Source organism: Theobroma cacao, chromosome 2, assembly GCF_000208745.1.
Source record: "Theobroma cacao cultivar B97-61/B2 chromosome 2, Criollo_cocoa_genome_V2, whole genome shotgun sequence".
Lineage (NCBI taxonomy): Eukaryota > Viridiplantae > Streptophyta > Magnoliopsida > Malvales > Malvaceae > Theobroma > Theobroma cacao.
Window position 1 is genome coordinate 36,902,614 of NC_030851.1, and position 16,157 is coordinate 36,918,770.

The following is a 16,157-nucleotide window of genomic DNA, read 5'->3' on the forward strand; positions in this document are numbered from 1 at the left end:
GATATCCATTCAACACTATAGCTCTAGTGATCAACTTGCAGACATTTTGATTAAACCACTACCTTTGCCCATGTTTGAAGAACTGAGAAACAAACTGAATGTTCACCAAGCTAGTGTTTAAGAGGACTGTCGTGATAAAAACTAGCTTGAGTCTTGTTTCTTGTTTAACTAAGTGTTGGACATGTGTCCATTTTGCTTCGTTGTACTGGTTTAGTAAACCAGAGTCTATGTTGCTGCTCCATGTCCTTGAATGTGTAAGCATTGCATGTTAACTTGGTGGTTCTGTACAAGTGTTAATCATGCATATTGTATGTAAATACTAACAAAGACTAGAATGATATGTAATCGCATGTTAAACACTTGGTGGTTCTGTACAAGTGTTAATCATGCATATTGCATGTAAATACTAACAAAGCCTAGAATGGAAGCCCAAGAGCTATGGTGCTGGCACAATTACAGATCCTTTGCTAGCCTGGTCTCGAAGATATGGAACTCCATCATTCATACTACCCTTGCTTCCAAAGGTAAGGTAAAGGGCTAGGTAGAGTGGCGTGAAGCAAACATTGAGTGTAGTTATGGAATTAAGATTTTAAGTTTGAAGGGGTAAAAATAAAAATTTAATATTTAAAAAATAAAATTATAAAATTTATTAATAAATAAAGATAAAATTATAAATATTTTTAAAAAACAATGAAAATATTATAAATGTTTGGAACTTTGGAGGGTGGGGGGCGGACCCTGCTAGCCCCCCTCCCTCCGCGTCTGATTGGGTGGTTTGCTGCAAACCCACTTGAGACTATAGATTCCACCATCAAGTTCATAAAATAAAGAAGATGCAGTGGTTCATAGTTCAAGTCATTGCACGAGCTCTTTGATAACTCTCCAAAAATAAAAAGGTCTATGCCATAAGCAAAGTACGTTATATACTTCTGTGAATATAGATAGTTAAGTTCTCAACTTATATAAACCCTCTAGATTTTAAGGGAATGCTTATCTACTTAAGTTTTCGGCCACGATTCTTCTTGTTTTTCTTGGATTTATTCTTCCCTTGGGATCTGCCAGTCACAGTAGCTTCTGAAGCTGGCTTCTTACCCTCGCTACATTCCTCGGCCTTACTGCCAATCTCTTCCTCATCACATTGACCACCAGATTCATCAGATATAAGATTTTCATCTTGCTGCAAGAATAGCTGCTGCAGAAGAGGCTCCAGTGAAGACCTTCTTGAATGTAGCTCCTCGCAAAGGGCTCCAATTATTGAAATGCTACCTTCAAGTTTCAGCTCACTGAAAAAAGGAAGCAGCGGAACGAACTTCTAAGGAAATACTGTGCACTGATCATTTGGTGTAAAGATGGAGTCATACAACTACATATGGAATATGGAGAAGGCAATTAATGCATTGCACTGACCTCGGTTCCAGTTGAGTATGGAGTTGCTTCATTTCATCTAGCATGCTGATTGCCTCCCTTGAGAAGTCGTCGTCTTCACTACCCGCAGGTTTCTTCTGCAAACATCCTTCTGCTGCAGCATTTAGGAGGAAAATACATTTTCCTAGGTACCCCTAAAAAGTTCAGTAAAAAGTGATGATGAGATAACACAAAAATAACAGTAAATATGATAATAACAGATAAAATAATACCAGCAACATTAATTACAAGGAAAACAAGGCATTTGAGAATGCTTGTCTAATCACATGCTTATAACAATTACCCTCATTTTTGAAGCATTTAACATAATGGTCCATTGATCTCTGATGTCACCCAGTGCCTTAAATGCTTCAACAATTTCCCAAAACTTGACATGGTTAATCAGCGTGTCACTATCATTTTGATTCTGTGCATTCAAGTCTTGATCTGGCAGACAACCAGAGCTTAAACTTGGAACAACCTTTGAGCTCAGCATGTCACTGTTATTTTGATTCTGTGCATTCAAGTCTTGATCTGGCAGACAACCAGAGCTTAAATTTGGAACAACCTTTGAGCTCTTCCCATCATCGTAACTGGCCGGAGGAAGTACTTCACCACACAAACTAGCAGCTTTAGGGAACAAGACTCCTAATATTTCCTCCTTGCATGGATTCACCTTCATATCAACAAATATAACATCCTGGCATGCAAAATTTGGACAGTTTCCCCCCATGCTCACAATTGTGAGAGGGTTTCTGATCTTTTTGAATGCTTGACCAAGCACATTTATATCAATATTCAGAGAATTATGTCTCCGCCATCTCCAAAGAGCATCACAGAAATCCCACGGCAGTAGTTCTGTAACATGCTGTTGACCCAGCAAGTCAAAAAGCAAATTGAGACACTTACGTAAATTGGGACACTTATGAAAGTTCAAATGAAGCAAACACATTATGACAACCAATCTCAAAACCACCAGTGAATGGTTCCCCTTCACATTTGTATGAAATTTTCTGATCCAATCTACTGTCTCTTGCTTACAATAGAGTAACTGCTGGATCATTTCAATTACAAATTTAAGAATATCTTCCAAAGATTGCTGCTTAACAGCCACAAAACTGGAAGCTGAGCTGGGTATCCCATCCTGGTAGATAAGCCATTCGACAAAAGTAGCCTTGGTAGTGAAAAAGTATCCTTTGAAGTAGGATAACAAGACCAGATAGCGCTCAACAAGATACAAGAAACAAACTGGTGAAATGTAATCAGATATGCGCCTCCAGTTAGCTTTATACGTAACTTGTAAAGCTTCATGGAACTTGAAAATAATTTGATTCTCATTCCCACTTTCCTCAATATGACCAGCAGAAGAAGATCCAGTTGTCGATTCTGAGCTTCTATTCCCCCCGAGAAATTTATTGATAGGGCCAGTTGCAGAAACTGGAGTAGAACCTCTATCCTCTTTGAGACTCCCAATGAAGTTCTTCCATTCTGTATTCCATTTTAAGCCTTCAAGAATCTTCCCATATAGTTCATTGTTTAGCTGATCAGACCCAAGAATTATCAATGCCACCATTCCAGTTTCCCCATAAGACAACCCATTCTTTGACCTGATTTTTCCAAATATAACCTCTTCAAGTAAATTCTTTGAGATTTCAGTTCCCCTCAGAGAGATCATGTTCTCCCTCAGTGATTCTCGCCAATCAAGAGGAAATATATAGCCAAAGAAGTTCTCTGTTGAAAGTTGAACAAATTTCATCAGAGCCTTGTCCACACGCTGATTGTTCAGAAACTTGCAATTCAAGAGAAAACTTGCGACCTCGTAGATATGAGTAAGAGACCTGCTTTGATAGAAGGATGACGGAAAATTTTTTTGTGGGAAATTATAGAATTTCTCAAGCTTTGTCAAAACTTGCTGGCCAACAGAGAGCAGTTCTGAACACCAATAACTCCTTGCAGCTGAGACAAATTGATGGCAAGACATAGAAACCTGCTTCTGGTTACTGCAAACATATTTGTAATCCAGTTTTCTCAGCCATTCAGCATCGGAATTCAGCACAAGATAGACAGTATGTCGATTATTAAAATGTCTCCACACACCAAAATAATTCAAGCAGAATTCTTCATATCTTCTGTAATCACTAATATCTTGGATTTCAGCATGATCAAGATACTCAAATATCTGCATAATTTTATCCTTCCAGAAATTCCAAAAGTAGACCAGTGTCTCGGTGGTAACCTGGTTGCCAGAAATTTGCTCTTCTGAGTAGCTTGCTAGATCAAAGACCAATTCATCTACCCATTCATATTTTGAGTTATTTAATTGAAGATGATGATCTAGAATCATTCGAGCAGTTAATACTTCACCTCGGGTACTCTTGTGCCTCTGAGAAGCACTTAAATATTGTTTCATCAAGAATAAGTTGCTTGGCTTATTCAGTAAAATGTCAGCCTCTGAACAAACAAGCCCATAAAATTGGTTTGACAACTTCTTTGCAAATGACTTGGCTTTTGTTAGAAGCTTCTCTTTCTCTGTGAACTGCTTTAATGGCCATCCTGTGCTCCCAGCTAACCAAAGAGAGTTCGCAAACACAAACCAGAGAATAAGAATTGCGGCCTCCTCAAATTGTGCACCCTTCCCAAGCAGATCAGCCCCAAGTAGAAGTTCACCTCTCAACTTTGCAATGTTTGCTGCCTCCAGGAAGTTCCCTGATTCTTCTTCCAGATACAGAAGCTCATCAAAACACTCTAACGACTGCAAGAATGTTCGTCTTGAACTCATTGAATCAAAAGCTCTGACATAATTCATCATTGTTCTCTTGTCATTAACCTCATGATAGTGATGTGCACAGCTCTCCAAAAACTTTTGTTTCAGCTCTTCTATATCCTCATTTCTAGTAACTATTTTGTCATCCACATTTACATGCTGTTTCCAGTACTGAATGTACTGCAGGCCCATGTCAAAGAGTTTCCCTTCGGTACAAACAGACAAGCATTTTGAGAAATAGTTGCCTCTTGCATACACTTCTGCTGCAGCCTTGTAACATCCAGCAAGAAGAAAACATTCTACAGCTCTTGATAGAGCAGATTCCCCACATTTTTCCAAATATATTTGACCTGCATTTCCAAAACATTACTTTCAGACTGTCCATGAACCCTTGTACAGATATATGCACACACACATAAACACAAAATAAGAGCATATAAATAATCCTAGACTAAAGCATGATATAATTGTATTAGAAAAAAAAAAAGAAAATTTATTTTTTAGTCACTAATGAACACAAAACAAAAGTTCCATAAAGACCCATCTTGGAAAGACAAGGATGTTCCAACAAATAAAATGGAGAATTTTTTATTCTGAAATATAATGCTTTTGAGAAATGAAAATGCTAAGAGCATCAGCATCTAATCTAAAAAGCTGCAATCGAATAATCTTGTTCCTTCTCTTACTCTGTGGAAAGAAGTTATTGAACACATTAGAAGAATGCAAGTGTCTTCTGGAAAAAAAAAAAAATATAGAAATCATAGACTGTCAGAGCTGTCGAGGTTAACATTTCACATTCATGTTTACAAGAAAATAATACAAACAAGGTAAAAGGAGGGAACTGGAACTGCACCTGCTTTTTCATACTCCTCTAACATGTAAAAGCAATCTGCAGCATGCTCAGCCTTGCCGATGGAATCAAAAATTTCAGCAGCCTGCCTCCTGGCAGTAGAAGACATTTCAGGATTTAAACCATGCAAGCGGTCAGCATCTGCCCTAAGTCCAAAAGCCTTGGCCAGTCTTTCCCCATATGTATCATGTGCTCTTTCGAAGCACATTGTTGCCATCACATAGTTACCTTGCCGCAACAGCTGCAGGACACAAAATATTGGGATAAAAGAGCTGTTAAATTTGCACAAATGTTAATTCATTGCAAAATTGGTAGTCCTAAACCCATTGAAAAATGGGTTCAATCATGTATGAAAATGATTAACAATAGATTAAGCAAAAAAATTAACAAAATTGAGTTAATGGGAATTACAAACAAGAATTATCTGGCAAGAGCAACAACCAGATCAGTTATAGACCACCTTCTAAAGACAAGCAAGAACATACCTTATGACCACGTGACTTCCACTCTTCTGGACTGCTTGCAACTTGCATTGCTTGTGCAAGTGAATCATCCAGCTTCCTAACTTGAACAAGGCACTTCTTCTTCCAGTAGTTGAACACAGGCTTGGAAAACTCTTCTACATTTTCACAAATCCACAGTCTTTGCCTTGTGCGAGTGATAGCAACATATAACTGCTTCAATTCGGAGCACAAAATGTTGTGTTTTTCCGGTTTGAAACTTGGAAATGACCAACTGGCATCAAGCAAGCCTTGCTCCTTCATGTATGCATATACAACTCTCCACTGACTCTTTAAAGGTGATGAACTAAAAAAGTTGTATAATAATACATCCTACAGAAATAAAATATACAAAAGCATGGCATGGATGAATCAATTTACATTCTCAAAAACAAACACTAGGGAGACAGAAAGAAGGCCCTGTTAAGATAGATGCATGTGGACCATAACAATTATTAAACATACAAACGCACAAGGAATAAACCTAATTTTTGTCAAACACAAGCCAACAGACTTGATCTTAGGTTCTGAACTTGTAGAAAAATAAAAGATTAACTAAACAACAGAAAACTTTTAATGAGCATTTATTTTTAAATAAATTAAAATCACCCTACAGGGAAAAAAAAATGCAAATCATTCAATAATGGAACACAAGAATAATTAGGAAACAACAAATACCTGAAACTCTAAACCTTTGCATTCCACTATAGTCAGAACAAGTGCTTGCTTGCCAACATACTTTGAAATTTCATTCTTAGCAGGATCATCTCGTACTAATATGACCTGCTCTGCTCCAAATCCAACCATATGTCCCCCAACATTACCATGGTTCCTGAATATTGTTGCAATAGCATTGTCTCCATTCTCAGATTCAAGCAAAATTGGGGCTTCTCCATATATAAGACTAGTTTCGGGGGATAATATATCAACAAATGAAGGAAAGAAACGGTAAAGAAGGTCGATGACACTCTGCGCTAACCTTAGGACACCATCATGTGTACGAAAATTCTGGCTCAACTGAAATTTTTTAGATATTTGACCTTTCCCTTTTTTCCCATCATCTGCTTGACATTTTGATTCCAAAACAAACTCATTGTAGAAAAGGGATCGTATATCTTCAAACCTAAAATCAATACCCCTGGCAATAGTTTGTGCTGTATCCCCACAAAAAACAAAGCCTTCGCTTACATTTTTGCAAACATGTTTGAAAAGAGCAATTTGCCTCATTGTAAGATCTTGCACCTCATCAATATAAACAAAATCCATTATGTCACCCTCATACCTTTCATTTTGAAGTCGACGATGAAGATCAATCACAAGATCAGCCATATCAAAATCTCTGTTTTCTCTTTTCATTTTTTCGTAATCTTGATAAATATCATATATCATCTGTCTCTCATGTCCACTTAAGATAGACACTCTACCCTCAGATAGTTTTACATAATCCTCCTCATTGAGTCTACCATCACAAGAATCCCCTGACCTCAAGCCACCTTTTATATGAGACATTATCTCTGTGAAGACTCTGGATGAGTCAAGGCTTTTTGTCAGCTTATCATTAAAATGGGGCCAATAAGTTGAACAAAACTTTTCATAATTGACCTCCCTTGTTCTTATAAAGTTTCGTAAGAAAATTGGTGCATTCTCAACTTCCCCATTTAACATTGATAGCTCCTTAGCGTTATTAAATTTCTCAAAGAAAGAGTTACCGATTGTTCCATCAAGCATTATCAGAAACTTTTGTAAAGTTATAACAAGAGGGTATGCCTTAGGAAGAATATCAACAAATGAATCCGGAATATCCTTGAATTGTGCTGCACCATCAATATCGTCCACATCTTCCAAGGCACTCTCTTGAGAATAATCTCCCCCGCTGGCAAACCTGTATATTTAACAAGGCTTGTGACAATGGGAAAAAAGAAAAAAAAAAAAAAACCTCCATGCAGCTGAATAAAGTCCCGGAGTTGAGTATTACATTATCAAGTTGATCAAATTAATTTACATGAAAAGTCAGAACCAAAGTAATCAACTTTGAATTATTTATAAAATTGCAACTTATTTGTACATAAGAAAAAGAGTGCAACTTGCAACACTCTTGCAACCATCTATGATCACGGACATAAAAAGAACCTTTGAACTTTACCATATATAAGCAGCAACCATTATTAATTTAGGACATATACACATAGACAAAAGACTATCAAAGATCTGAAAAATAAATAGTAAATAAAACACTTTGCAGACTTATAAACAGTAGACGTCTTTATTCAATTTGAAATGCTATGATATGCAATTCTGCAGTTCTTGCTCTAAAGCTTGAAAAACTTGCAAGTCCACAGATATTTAATATAGATTAGGTACTAAAAAAAAAAAAAAAGACTTGCCAGCATTTTAGATGTAAATCTTCTCAAAGATTTTATTGTTTCAAACTTCTGAAAAATTGCACATGAAAGATTATCAGCGTTTTGTGCCAAGATAATGAAGTTATCTTTTGATTTATTTTTATGCCAATTGCAAACTCTAAGTTTTATACCACATCGAAGCTATCATTTTAACTCATTATCCAAACTCACCTTTTCAATTGAAGAACATGATGTTTCACAGCATAACAAAGTTTGGGACTGACTGTTACAAAAAGCTGGCGCAATACAGTCGCTTCAGTCCCTCCAATACCACCCATGATTCTGTTTGCCTGACAGACTTCATTAGAGTTATTTGTGTCAACTTCATCCAAATTTTCAGTTGCTAAATGGTGTAATTGTTCTTTCTTAAACAACTTCATGGTTAAGACAGTAGTCTTCCCAGTGCCTGACCTTCCTAGTATAAAACTGCTTCTTTGGAATTGAATTATATCGCGTTCCTGGTCTGTCACCTCAAATGGGAGTTCTAGTTCTCTCCCATCCTGATCAGCAAGAAGGTGGTTCACAACACCCGATGATAAAGAGTAGAATTTCATCAACAGCAAGCTCTCACTCACTTTTGAGTTCTCTACATAACATCTACCATCTGAAGCACTGCCATTTGAAGTGTTCTCTCTTTCATCTTGGCTTAGTGCCTTATACCTGACAATATCAAATGAGGTTGTCCAAGTTTTGGGAACTTCCAAATCCCTAGATACGATAAAAAAGAGTAAAAACGATGTAGGAGTCTTAAAATGATTGCATAACATTCATATTCAAAAAAGGAAAATTTCATATTTACAAGTTAGTAATATCATTATGGTCACATACCCCTCCAGATATTTCTCATTGCAACGACTGATAAAATCATCAGTATACATTCTGAAGATGCCATCGAGGCGCTTAACCAGTCTCCCAATATCCTCTAACGGCAAAAGATCCCAAGCCTTCAATACCTGAGTGTACCTATGCTTCTTCACTACATCAATTGAGCAGACTATATAAAGATGTTCAACCTTGAATTGTTTCAAGACCATAGAAGAGCTTTCACAAATTAAATCCACATTTCTCTTCTTAGGTCGCCAGCCGCTGGAAAGTTTTAGTAGAAGGTTTAAAACTGATTTCTTGGTCTGGACAGATTTCAGCTTCCCAAATGACATTCTAAAGTAATCACTGAAAAGAACCTGAAGCCATGGGAAACAAAAAGAAAATAATTTTTACCACTTAGTATAAATATTCTTTAATGGAGTCTCATTAACTAAAATATACTGATAAAAAAGGTTGCCAGTATGTAAGATAACATAAGTTTTCATGTCAAATGTACAAACTTCAAATATAAATTAATGCTGACAACTTGATAGAAGCAAGTTTTAGCCAGGGTAAGTTACATACCTTCCACCTAGCACTTTTGAAAAGAACACTGTCGCCATTAAGCAAGTCATCAAGTTGATTTAAATCTTTCATGGCATCTAGAATGGTGTTTGCCAATTCCTTGTCTTCATCAGCATTAAAAAAACAATATCGTGCCTTTGCATCATGAACTAAAGCCTCCCAAGCAGATTCACTTTGTGCCAGCGTTCCTCCATTCCCCAAAATCCAGAGGCTGTGCCTGAGAAGGCATTGAAAACCCAGTAACAGATTGCAACTATTCACAGAATTGCAAAAACTGAAGGGAAACAAGTTAATCTAGGGAAATACCTAGCCCTTGTAAGAGCAACATTTGTTCTTTGAGGATTTGACATGAACCCAATTGCACCTGAACTATTTGATCTCACAGTTGATATTATTATAATATCTTCCTCACCACCCTGGAACCCATCAACTGTCTTCATCTTCACTACAAAGCCATCAATTTTCTCATACTTCCCACCAAGTTTCTCCTGAATTGCAACAACCTGAGCAGCATAGGGAGAGATTATACCAACACTGAGCTTCTCTCTTGAGCCATTCCATGCTGTACGCAAAAGCAACAAATACAAATCAATCTAATAATACAAGAATGCTTTCTGATTTGAATAGGAAGAAGAGAGAAGGCCTCATCAGCACTCATAGTGAACTATCTCCTTAAAGGCCAATGCCAGTCACTGGAAGTCAAAAGGCATAAGCCAGTTAATTGATAAAATCCAGCTTTAAGTGAAACAATATCTTCAAAAAAAATTCTACAAATTAAGCTTGTTATAATTACCTTTGTACAGAGTTCGCACCAACCTCTGCACAACAGCTACCTCAACCATATTTCTATGGCTATATCCAGCATCAACAACTTCTTCTCTTCCGCAGACATTTATGAAGGAATAAGGACCAAACATAGGCCATGGAAGATAATGCTTCTCATAACTCCTATGCTTAACACACGGTGCATCCAAGATCTGGTTAGAATAGAACCTTGCATTTGGAAAGCAACTGATTGACGGATGCATTCTGTACTGAATATTCAAAAGGTGCTTTGAGTGACCCAATGTCGTTAGCCTTTGAAATAAACTTCTTCCAAAGCCAGCTTCATCAGAAACCTATAAAAAAACAAGAGAAAAATTAATAAACTTTTTTCTCAAAATAAAGGAGGGGAGAAATTGCAAAGGAACATTAGAGAGGAATGGAAGACAACAAAGAAAGTCTAATTTACATACATTGCTTAGAACTGTAGCAGGCAATTGCCATTCATCACCAATAAGAAAGGAATGTGCTATACCGGGCAGTTGCAAGGGTATGGCTGATTCACATTCTTTTAACTGTGCTGCTTCATCAATCACTAACACATTCAGTGGTTTCATTTCAAGTTTATAGAGTTTATGTGAACCGCATGCAGTGGAAAAGAGTAAGGACGCTGTTTGAAAACAGAATCGTATTATCGAATCCTTGTTCCTGGCACTTGGTAGTTTGAGTTCCTGAAGAGAATCACGGAGGGCTTTCAAAACAGAAAGACACTGGCTTCTTACCGAGCACAGCAAGAGTGATGTTTCGGCATTTTGGCGAAGCAATTTAACATCTGTCGAAAGTAAAAAGAGCTCCTCCACTTCTTCAGAAACTACATCCTCACGAAACAGCACAGTTCTAAAAGAATCAAGCAAGTCAAAAAGAGTTTCGAATTCTTGGATATTATGTTCCAGAAAGTAGATTTTGGGTACATGGGTGTGTAAAATCGAGACACATCTTCTCAGGGGGTTTGCTGTAGAGACAAATCTTTCTCTTACATATTCAAGAAATGATTTGTGTTTCGCCTTCTCAAAATCAGTTTCACTGCAACACTCTTTCTCATGGTTTTCATTTTCACGACCATGTTCCCTCTCTTTGATTGATTCATTTTCCAAGAAAATATGGTACTGAGTGACACAATCTTCAAGAAAAGTTATCATTGAAGTAAAACAGTGCCACCAACCCAGCGGGCCTAAGCACTCTGTAAGCCTTTTTACACGATAATCCAGAAATATTTCTTCAAGCTCGGTACCAACCTTAAGTCTCTCTTTACTGCCGAATAAGAGGATGTCTCCCACGGAACAAAATGGATCATCTGGAACAGAGGGTGTTTTCTTAGCTTCTTTTACCAGCTTTAGGACACGTGAAGCTACTTCTGTAATGGCAACATTTGTCGGGGCGCAAGTTAGTGTCCTATATTTCTTTCTCAACAGAGTAAACAGCAGCACACTAACAGTTTTAGTTTTCCCAGTTCCCGGTGGGCCCCAAATAAGTTCCACATGAGCCCTGTGGTTGCACTGCACTTTGTTAAGACAAGCCAAAACTGCCTTCCTTTGAGATTCGTTCATTTGAGACAGCAAACTTGTCAGAAAAATGTCATTCACGGTTCCATCATTCTGTGAGGAACAAAGACTGCAGCTTTCTTCTACCTGTATACAACATGAAATTTGAATAAAAATTCATTCCAGCAATTATACAAAGGTAAAACAACTATAAATTCCTCAAAAAATTGTTCTTCAAAATAACAACAATAACAAAAATAAATTCACAAAACTGGTCCCGCAGTTACACTTTGAAACATATGAAACTAATGAAACATACCACAGAACCAGTGGGCAAAAGTTCTTTGATAATGTTTAGGTTTCCCTTCATGTGCAATGCATTCCATATTCGTCTCCCTGTGGTTACATTCCTCAGGAAAATTACAAATAGCGAGTTCTGCATCTCATCTTTGGATGCAATGTCTTCCTGTGCCTTCACTTTGAAGGAAGTAGATGAGCTATTATCCTCATCCTCGTCCGCTGTAATATTAGTGACTAAAGCAAATGTCCAGGTTCTTCCTCCCCTTTGTAAATCAGACTCAGTTTCAGGTTTAGCATCTGCTATGACGAAAATATCTCCGGGCAATGTTTTGTATGGTTCCTTCACACGATCACTGAACCTGTTTCTCCAGTAATCAACATTTACATCAAACGATAATGTGCCATGTGGCTTTGCCTCGTTAAGATATGTCACTTCAGCATAAGGCGCTCTAGCTATACTTTCCATAGATGAACGTATTGCTGCTCGCGTCTCTTCCAACAATGGCAAAACATATGACCCAAGATAATGTTCCGTGCTTTGAAATGAAACTGGAATTTTTTCCACCTAGAAATTGAGATTAAATGTGAAAGATCATATGAATCCAAAGCAGTCAATACACAACTATAATTGAGAAAGCAGAAAAAGTAACGAGAGTTCAATTCTTGACATAGCTCAACTGATTCAGACATATACAAGCAAAAGCATGTATGGACAGCCATTTAGGCAGATTAAGCCAGTAACAAACCTCTTATATCTTTTTCCACGGCATTTGAAAATAAATAACTCAAGCGCAAAACCTAATGCAAATGGAAAGCCAAAGGGAGCTAAGTGCAAACTACATAATTAAGGATAAAAAATGAGCTAACATGCATGGACACATAGCAACCAGTTCGGGATTGGGTTTATAAAAGAGGATGATTCCCCATGGTCAACTTAAGCTGAAGGAAATTTCAACCTCTTGATACAAAGCTCAATCATTAAACAAATTTATGGTGTTCAATCTTTGTTCAGCTCTCTGGTTTAATTAAGCGAGCTCAAGATCAACTCATGAGCAATTTAAAGTTCTAAAGTATTTTATTTGATAAACAAAACCTACACTAAGACATGATTTTAGTAGTAAAATTTCAGAAGAGTTTAATTGTAAGAAAATACCAAGTTATATACTTTAAGCAGCCTTTTGTTGCTAATTCCGTTTAGCAAACTTCACAAGTCTTATTGTGCCATGTTTTAGCAAACTTCAGTTATGCTCAATTCACTACCAACGTAAACAATATGCCACTTCTGGCGTGCCGCCGTAAGTCCATAGCTATATCCATAAAAGTTGGGCAGGAGAGAAAGCAAGAAGCACATGAGAAATGTACGCAGAAAAGGGCTTGGGCTGGAGAAAAAGCCCAACCCAAACAAGAAAATATTCTTCGAAGCTGTAACTACTACAGCAATTCTTTTAAAAGCATCTCCTTCCAAAACCTCTGCAATAGATATTCAACTTCTATAAAAGTGCAAGATATTAAAAAAAACTGCAAAATAATATGATAAACATAAGATTTTAATAAACAAAAAAGAAAATCAAAGAATCAAGTATGATGATGATGATGATGATGATGATGATGATGATGATGATGGAGGATAAAGTAAACCCACCTGATCCTTGTAGAGGTTATCATTGAATATGTCGTCAAGAGACCATGAAAACACAGTATCAATAAAACCCAGATTCTTTTTAGTCACTACTCTATTCTTACTTGAACATTCACCACCCATCTTTTCCTCTGAATATCTGTAGTAAAAAAACAGAGAGTTATAGAAACCCGTTTCAGCCCTCACCCTTTAAAAGAACCCACAAAACAAAATAAAAGAGTGCAAAGTCTGGGGGTTTCTTAGCTGCAAAGGAAGGGGAATATGAAAGCAAATATAGAAGCAAAGCTAGGAATCTGCAGTACAAGCACTAACATACATTATCAATCCTTATCACACTTAACAGACTTTACCAACAGAGGCAGAGAGCCACTTCCATTGTCATCTTTGTACGATCGTCGAATGGCACGAAGAAACCTTATAAAGAGAATTAAAAAAACATATGGGTCTCATCGACTTCCACACCCTTATTGACTTAAAAAGTCTCCTCTAATTCTTTTGCCTTTTTTTTTTAAAAGGCCAACCATTTTCTTTTGCACTTAGAAAATATTTACTTTTTTTTTTTTTTCTAAAAACTTGAAGATTTTCATTAATGAAAAAACCTGCATGCCTCTTGAAGTTTCCTTATAAACGAGAGACTTGCACTGACATCCACGGCCTGGTTTACACAAAACACTGTACACTTACTAGCAAGTGTATTTATTACTTAACAATACCCCTTTTTTTCCCTTTATTTAAAGATGTAATAAAGTAAATATGAAATAAAGCAGAAGATGTAATTGTCTCTTTAGCAGTAGGCTTTCTTTTTCTTTTTTTATTTAAAGACGATTTCGTCCCTTTCATTCGTTTTAGTCTTTTCCACTATCTCTAAAGAAGAGAGTAATAATTTCACTTTTTAACTAACGACACCGGCAAGTATATGGCACGTCGCATTGTATCTTATCCTAGTTACAAACAAATTTTGTTTATGAATAATTCTATTTGCATGCACTGCTTTTTACTCTTTTTTTGATTTGCATCTTAATCACCAACTCTCTATTAATTAAGTATTATCCAAAGAGGATTATATTGGAGTTTTTAATTTTATCAATGGATTCATGGCTGATAATTAAATAAATAGAGACAATTAGGGGCATAATTAACCAATAGGCAGCTGGCTAGACGCATTGGGAAGTACAAGCGTCGGTGAATAATTTTGAATTAAAGCAGTTGATTTAGATATTATTATGCTAATTATGCTGCTATGGGCTATGGCCTGTAGCCCTCCTCTCAACTCTCCCTGTTTTCTAGAATTGGATTTCTTTTAAAGAAATTCTATTACTCCATAAGATATTTTAAAAATGGCCCACAGCTTGCACTGTAGACATTGTTGCAGGCTATATATAAATATTTCAAAAATTTCCAGGCTGCAAATTTAATCCAAAAGAAATTGTCAGCTTTCATTTCGTGCTAATCTCTTTCTTGTGTTACATCCCCTCCCCGTCCTTGCAGCCACCGGCAACAGCCCAACAATGCTTGTGGACAAGGTTTGCAACCAAACATCCAACTACACATTCTGCGTTGAGGCTCTCTGCTCTGATCCTCGAACTGCAGCTGCTGATGCCTACTAGCTGGCTTATGTTTCTTTTGGTCTGGCTCGCTTAAATGCACATTGTTGAGCTGCTCAACAACGACAACACCTCTACTGCCAGCCGCAAACGCCTCAAGATTTGCCAACATGATTACCACAAGGCGGTTTCGGCACTTGAAGAGGCATTTAATGATTTGAACTCTGAGAGTTTCTTTCAAGTGGCTAAGTTTGCTGGTCTTGCTGCTACAGTTGCTGATGATTGCCAGTCTGCTTTCTAGGGAACTTATTACTCTCCATTGGCTACCGTAAAGGGTGTTCTTGCAATAAAGAGAGAAAGTGTTGCAAATAAGTCCAACAACAAAGAGAAAAATTAGAGCAATTCTTGAAATACTAAGTGTCGTAATAAGTGAAAAAGAATAAGAAGAGAATTAAAGAGTAGAGGAGAATTAAAGAGAAAAGCCCTGGAGGATAATGGGTTAATCTTGGAAGGAAGAGAAACTTTTGAATGAATTATAAAGGTTTTATATATAGTGCTAACAATAACAGTTACAAAAAAAAGGCTTTAATTCACGTAATGAGTGATATTATTAAGAAAAACTTTAATGTCACGTTTCGGAATAAAGACTTTATACACCAGCGATTGGCTATGTCTCTCAACCACATTAGCAGACACAAATTTGCTACAATCAAATCGAGTCCCACTACTACTACCATGAATTCTTTTCGTGGGTGCCATCCCTCTCACACAAATAGATAGTAATTATGCCTAAAACAAGCAGCCACAACCCAATTAGATTAACCAAAATTTTTTTTCTTCTTTTATTACACATATTTCACTATCCAAAAATTCCATGCCAAAGCGAATTTTTGATGTTCATCATTCACCCTTATCAAATAACTAAATTCACCATAAATCCATGTAAAGTGATTTAAATCCAACACATCTAATCTAATATAGCAAAAATTGAAGTTAACCATTCATCAACAACATTATATCTTCCACAATATTCAAAGTTAACAAATCTGAAAATATATAGAA

At 36.8% G+C, this 16,157-nt stretch overlaps 1 protein-coding gene across 5 annotated transcripts; it reads right to left on the reverse strand.

Annotated features, from left to right (window-relative positions):
• On the reverse strand, positions 847-13,959 carry LOC108660981. Of its 5 annotated transcripts, none has more exons than XM_018116364.1 (15): positions 13,868-13,959; positions 13,555-13,690; positions 11,932-12,477; positions 10,545-11,759; positions 10,103-10,427; positions 9,616-9,871; positions 9,310-9,526; positions 8,749-9,101; positions 8,092-8,628; positions 6,197-7,400; positions 5,504-5,851; positions 5,022-5,259; positions 1,709-4,518; positions 1,408-1,559; positions 847-1,283 (listed from the first exon to the last, which is right to left on the reverse strand). In XM_018116364.1, exons 2-15 carry the CDS (start codon positions 13,672-13,674, stop codon positions 995-997), a joined length of 8,610 nt encoding a protein of 2,869 aa, XP_017971853.1. In that variant the 5' UTR covers positions 13,675-13,690; positions 13,868-13,959; the 3' UTR covers positions 847-994. The 5 variants fall into 5 exon arrangements, with proteins under 5 accessions (XP_017971853.1, XP_017971854.1, XP_017971857.1 ...); XM_018116365.1 differs by having other exon boundaries at positions 13,902-13,952; XM_018116368.1 differs by having other exon boundaries at positions 847-1,312; positions 13,555-13,959.